At 35.0% G+C, this 7,141-nt stretch overlaps 1 protein-coding gene across 1 annotated transcript; it reads right to left on the bottom strand.

The window, feature by feature from the left end:
* Positions 1-298: 298 nt before the first annotated feature.
* LOC113741866 (putative B3 domain-containing protein Os03g0621600) lies at positions 299-6,445 on the bottom strand. Its single transcript, XM_027269512.2, has 5 exons — positions 6,292-6,445; positions 2,244-2,358; positions 1,431-1,743; positions 1,180-1,343; positions 299-825 (listed from the first exon to the last, which is right to left on the bottom strand). The coding sequence occupies exons 2-5, from the start codon at positions 2,328-2,330 to the stop codon at positions 565-567; spliced, it is 825 nt and encodes a 274-aa protein (XP_027125313.1). The 5' UTR covers positions 2,331-2,358; positions 6,292-6,445; the 3' UTR covers positions 299-564.
* Between the last annotated feature and the right edge of the window lie 696 nt (positions 6,446-7,141).

Raw genomic sequence — 7,141 nt, 5'->3', positions numbered from 1 at the left:
ATCAAATCTAAGTTCAAAGAAGCTAGAAATTTGTGTTAACCAGATGCATTTTCTATGATGCTGTCTTGTGGCTCAGCTGCTTAAACTTGATCAAAAATATGTTCTTAAAAACTGTAAGATAAAAAACTTCATAGACTATCTTGAAATTTTAAAAAACTAGTTAAAAACAAGTTAAAATGGTTCAATTGAAGTTGAAGGAAAGAAAAAGAAACAGGTCTGCACTCTCCACCATGCAAGGGTAAAAGCCAACACTAATGAGGATACTGGGAGAAGCTCTACAGGTAGCTACAAATGCAAATATGAAACACCATTCCATACCAATTCTGATAACCACAGTACAGTCTCCTGACCCTGTAACTAAGGATGCCACAGGTTCATTAATGAAGAGAAAAGTCAGTCAATACACAATACTAACAAATGCAATCAAAATAATTCCAATAGTTATCTGAAGCTTTGCCTTTCTTTAATCCTCCATTACCCAAAAACAGATAAAGAAAAGAGAAAAAAAAGAAAACCATTCCTTCTGGAGAACTTGCTACTAGTCCTAGGAAAGGGCACAGAAGCTCATTCTATCTTATCTGGGCATCTCGACATAGTAACTTCGAGCACAATGCCGTCATCGTTGTTGTCTATCACCTCAAAATTGCACTCATCTCCTATTTTCAGAGAATTCTCTTTTACAAAAGAGGACCAGCCTGTACAAAGATGAAAATATCTCCCGCTTTTCGCTATGCTCACCTTCCATTCTCTTGCCTGAACCCGCAAAAGGGCACCTTTTCCTTTCTTCCAATGCTTTTTAACATTTCCAAAATCTCGAGGAAACTTCTGCAACATGATCAGACAAATAACCATGACATATCTGAACATTGTTCAATTATAGTCACCAGTAACCCTATTGAAAAGTAACAGAGATTTTTGGGCTTTAATATCAATTATGCTCCCAAAGCAAACAAGATTGACAAATTTCATTTACTAAAAAGTTAAGAAAGTGAAGCTTCAAGTAACCAGGTGATTGTCGACTGACATCTCTGTTGTTGCTGAAATTTCTGAGAAAAGTCATCTATTTATACAACTGGCTTTTTCTTAAAACTAGTCAATGAAAGGAACTTAAGCACCTTCACCACCAATAGTTTTCAATGTGCTATAATTACGTTGAGAACATAGGTTCAATATACTTACCACATATCTGTTAGTATAAGTTTTTGTCAGTTGAACTCTAAATGGACCAGAATGGTGTCTCATGTTGTCCTGCACTTTACCAGCTAGACCAATCTCTGAACATGAACCCCTTGTCCGGGAACGTAACGATCTTCCCATTGGCTGAGTAGTATTGTTCAACTTGCCTAAATCATATTCAACACATGAATTAAGATGTGATAACAATTTTTCTCAAAATAGGATTATATGATTTCAGACTGTTCAATCATCACCATGGAGCTGTTCCACTGCGTTTTCATTCCTATGCATTGCATCATTCCAAATAGTGAAAGCACCTTCTTTTCTACACCCGTGTTTGCCAAATATTTCAACGTAAAATCTTGAGCAACCACCATAGCTGAAAGTGAGAAAATCGTCATTCTCCAAGGAGTTATCTTCCACAAAATTTTGCCAACCTTCCTGGAAATAGAAGTATTCGTCAACTTTGCCAGCTACAATCTGCCAAGATCTTCCCTGAGGACCCTCAAGTGTGAATGTCTGAGGTACATCTCCATTGAATTTCTTGACAAATTCTGGTGGAATTTTCTAAAACAACAAGAACTCCAATTGTCAATCAGCAAATTGCCAGAGAACTGTAGAGCACATACAACCAAAAAGCAACCTACTTTCTTCTTGGATGCTTGAATATACAATACCTAAAATCTGCTTTGTTATTAACTTGCGAAACGGGGATATTATGTTGATTTGAGCACTTGTACCCTATATCCGGGTCAACCCCAAAGTGGGTATTTTTCTAAAGTAGTACAAACACAACTTGTCTTTATTACTAGACATAAACCTATAAACAAGTGAGTATTTTCACAAACAATCAACAACGTAATATTACAAGCATACAACTGATCTCACCTTGACTAAGAAAACCACAAAGTAAATCTGGTAGTAGTCAAAGAGGACATATCACTGATTTATATGGTTATTAACTGTTAGGTCTAGTTATATAAATCAATATTTGAGGTTATATAACAAAATGCAAGTGAGGAAAAGAAGGGAAACTTTAACTTCGTATGTTCAAGGAGGGATCTTACCAATTGTGAAGAGCATAGTTGGTCCGTATACACTTTGAAGAACATAGGGGACTCATCAGAGTAAAGAACTTTGCTATTTTGCTTCATGTATTTAGTGTTTCCTGCAACTTTATACCTGGAAACAGAGGGGTAATTAGCTATAGACAGTACAACAATGATCGAATAGCTATGAACTTTAGTAGCGGCAATAAAATCAGGTGCAAAGCACAGTAGCAAAAGTTACTAGAACCACCATCAGAAGCAAGAATTCAAGCGTACAAGCAAAAGGAGTTTTCTTCTCCAGATTCAATTACAGAAGTTCTTGACCGAAGAGGCGAAGACCATCAACACTGACAGAATGAGACCTGCTTAATTACATAAAGGAGAATTCCTTCTTTTTATGTATGTTCCAGCATATATCTATCAAGTTCATTTTTAGATTTTGATGAAGATTTAATGCTTGGTCTTTATCCAGTGGTCTTTACCCAGTGGCCAACAGATTGAAGCATTGGATTAACGAGTCATGTCTAGTACTTGATTCGTCACAGAAGGAGGGCCACTAATAGATGCTGCATAGGATTCCTTGTCTGATCCTTCTCGCGCCGTAACAATGGTCAGTAACAAGTGTAATCCAATTACAGGCTGGGCACTTAAGGAAAGGCGCTCTGGAGAGAGCATGTTGCATCAAACAGAAGCTCTGAAACTTGCGCTTAGCAAAGCTAGCTTGCAACAGTGGAGAAGAATATCAGTGGAAGTGACATCCGAAGAACTTCTCTAACTTTTGAGACGCAAGAAAGCAAAAGATACTAGGATTTTTGGACAACTTGAGGACATTCAGAGCCTAAGGCTACTGTTTTTGAAATGCTCTTTTTGTTTAGCAGATAATGAAAGTAGAAATATTAGTATGATGATCAGCAAGCATGCTCTTAGCATAATCCAAGATGAGAAGTGGTGGAATCCTCAAGTGTTATAGTACACTTTTGTAAAGTTCACATTTGGCCCTTTGCTCACTGTACAGTGTAATACACTTTTGTTAATACAAATATCTGACGTTTCCGGAAAATGAAAATTGTAATCCAACATATATGCACCAACCCTTTAAATGAACACAATAACACAAAAAAGGAAAAAGTTGTATGAACTTCAACCTGCATTGCACAATAACAATTTCTCATATATTTTTATATGCTAAATTTGATTGTTATTTCACACTTATTGTTTCAATTCATAAATTGATTTTTCTAATGTATATTTTGTGTTTATATATACGTGGTAGGATAAAATTGTGATTGACAATTGTAGCAGTCATATGCTTGTTTATCTTATTTGTCTCTAAGAAAATTAACTATTTTCTTGGAAAAGTGTCAACTAGACTAGTAGGGTAAGCGAAATTAAGTGTATATGTGAAAAGAAGAGAAGTAGGAAAAAATAGAGTAAATCTTATATGTACTGACAGTATATATATTATTACAGTTGGATTCATAACATATATACAAAAGTTGAATTTCAATTTTAAATTTAGCATGATTGTCATTCATCCAATATACACTATCAGTGTAGAAAAGATTAATCTAAAAATAAAGAGTAAAAGAAAAAGGGTGAGAGGACAAGACAAAATATATGTTACGTACTATAGAGGGAAGAACTGAGGATTTTGTTGAAATCCATCTCAATAATTTAGGGAAATAACATGTGAAAGAAAAGTCCACAGCAACTGGACTTGACTACATCTAGTTCTAGTGGCTGATTTGCACTCTGGGGTTATGTTCCATAAGTTTGGAAAAAACTGGATTGTTCTTTTTATGAATAAAACTAGTGGTTGAAGCCTGGAGAAATTTCTAAAATTATGATGATTTTTAAAAAAATTCTACAAAAGGGGCATTTTTTGTATGGGATTCCGTTCAGGGGGTCTTCGCGTTCAGCAAATGCGAGCTCAAGGAACTCGCATTTACTGAATGCGAGGTCTCCCTGAATTTTCCTAGCATTCAAATCAAAAAAAGAAAAAGAAAAAGAAAAACAGACCTCGCATTTGTGAAATGCGAGGTTCTCGCCCAGGCAACTCACTCAACCCGTAGCTCTCTTACAAACCCAGCTGCAAAGTTCCTCCATTTTCTCTTAGTTTCTCCTCTGCTTTCTTTTCTTTCCTGCTCCAGCTCATCCTTTCCAACCCTCCGAAAGCTTCTTGCTTCCACTCTTCCCTTTTCCCCCCATTTCACTCTTGCTCTTTGTCTTCCTCAGTCCCTCGAAACTCTCAGCCCCAGTTCTTCCTTTTTTCCCAGTTTTTCTTCTCCCCGAAAATCTCAACCTTCTTGCTTGCCCTTCTCGCTTTCTTTCTCTCCAAATGCCACTCCAATTTATCTCCCCTTCCAAGCTGCGTTCCTCCGCTTTTTATAACTTCAAGAAATCCCTCAACCCTAGCATCCATGGTAATTGTTTGCTGCATTTTTATGGCCAGAATTTGAGCCGTTTGATGCTCTTAATTCTAGAATATTCTTGGCATCTTCTGGTGAGTGAGGTGGAATTGTGTATTGGTAATCTTGGAGAAAAAAGAAAAATGAAGAAAAATCCCATTTGTTGCTTCTCATTTTGCAACCGCGAGGTCTTGTACTTCATGCTGGTTCTTGTACCAGCAAATGGAGCAAGAAGATTGAGTACCTCGCATTTCTTGAATGCGAGGTATCTCAGCTCGCATTCTCCAAATGCGAGCTTTATAAGCTCGCATTTGGAGAATGCGAGCTTTTTTTTCTGAAAACACTTACCTCACATTTGTGAAATGCGAGGTACCTGAACTCGCATTTCACAAATGCGAAAATCACATTTGTGGAACCAACTTCACAAATCACCCCCTTTGTAGAATAACTTTTTTTTTTCATCACAATTTAAGAATTTTCTCTTGAAGCCTGTGGCATGCTTCTGACTTGTGAGCCGTAGCTAAACAGCTTTTATATGTAATTTGGATAAAATATATATACACACACACATACATTGCAAAGGGGATTTTTAGTGTAAACCCCTTTAGAGAGCTCCCAACTCTCCATCATTTTTTCTTATATTTTTAAATTATTTTTTCCCAAAAATTGATTCATGTCCTTTTTCTGGTTTGGGCATAATATTTATACAATTATTAGTTTAATTAGTTCCTTGATTTACTTTGTTCCAAACGTGTCACCCCATATCCAACTCCTAATAAATGCAATTAATTCAGCATGCCAAAATAATGTTTGGATTGGGTATAATTTTGTACATTGGTTAGTTTTATTTTTTTTCTATTTTATTTAGTTCCAAACATGTCCTACAATATCAACTCTTCAGTTATGTAATTATAAATAGCTATAGACTTTTAAAGCTAAAATAATTATATCCGCAACAATAAAAAAACATAAATTACATCATTTGACCAACATAAACTAATAATTTAAGTCCCAATTCACCCATAGAAACAACAATATTTCAAATTATTAATAATTTCAATTAGGCTATTCAAAATAGATTAAAATGGAAATATAGCGCTTGAAAAAAAAAAGTGCTAATTAAGCCCTCAAAATTAAAATCTCATTGAGGTAGGAAATTAATTGCTTCGAAAGCCCATAAATAATTATTAGTCTTTCACATTACCATTAAAAATTGTATAAAGCTATTGACCATATCTGAGTTGATGAAAGGGCTCACCCAGAACAAAGTTTCCCATTTAGAGGGTTTAATTAAGACTAATTCACTTTTAGGGCTTGAATTAACACTTTGGTCTACTTTGTAGGGACTAACTAAAATATACCCATAGATCAAGTTGAAGCAATCTAATAAATTAGCAAAATTAATTAACAATTTCAAAATTAAAATAACAAAAAAATCAATATAAAAAGGAAAGAATGAAACCTTTAAATTAGATAAAAACTCCACATACAAGTTTCTCTAGTCTTTTTTGTAAAAGACCCTCTTCCCTTGGTGTTATATATGTGTGTGTGTGTGTGTGTGTGTATATATATGTAGTTACTAGTTGTAGAGATGAAAAAAATCACAGATAAAAATGACCAGAAAAGAAATGGAACATGAAAGATGGGGAAGAGAATACCTGAGTTTGTGACTATATTTTGGAGGTACCGCAGATGATGGAGATAAATTGGTGATCTTCTCTGTAATTTCTCCTTCTTTCTTTGTTTCAACTGAGAGATTGTACGAAGAGTGGAGGAGTGGAGAAAAGAAAATTCTGACTATGAAAAGACGGATATTCTGTAGTGCGTTAATGAAAATCAACGCAGGTGTATTAATTTTGAAAATATAGGCTAAACATTGGTACAGTGGTTGACGCGTGTATGCATCAGTAACGTGGAAGGGATAGAATGGGAGCACGTGCCCACCAGTTTATAATGGTTTTCAAATTAGTGGGACCCATTTTAATAGAAGTTTAAGTGGTATTAGTCCAATAAATAGACTTAGTAATTTAAAACAGGTATTGGGCTTGGAATTTCTGGCAAATAAAGAATGCAATTTGAGTAGGACGTGATGCATGAATTAATGCAGTATAAAGAATTTAAAGAAGATGTGTGAATTGAAATGGAAATGTAAAACATATTAGAAAAATTTGTTAAGTAACTGTTACAACGTAATAGTAGCATTGCAAATAAACATGATCGACAGAAAAGATCGAGGAAAAGATAAAGAATACATAAAATTTTACAAACAGTAAAAAGTGTAAATGCAATATTTTGGTCAAAAAATTATGTAAGATAAATGTAACAATTGTTTTAAGTGTTTAATATATCAACCAATGATGCATAAAAGGATAAAAATTGTGCATACATGATAGTAGGAGTGCTATTATAAGGGCCACCACATGTGTAAATAAAATGCAAAGTTAATGAACTGTAGGCATATGAACCTTTGGGACGAGTAGTCGATGCCATAAAAGTTGATAGGCCTGG

The sequence above is a fragment of the Coffea arabica genome, chromosome 4e (assembly GCF_036785885.1).
Source record: "Coffea arabica cultivar ET-39 chromosome 4e, Coffea Arabica ET-39 HiFi, whole genome shotgun sequence".
Taxonomy (NCBI): Eukaryota; Viridiplantae; Streptophyta; class Magnoliopsida; order Gentianales; family Rubiaceae; genus Coffea; species Coffea arabica.
Note: the sequence above shows the minus strand (reverse complement) of the source record. Positions and strands in the feature narration are given on the sequence as shown.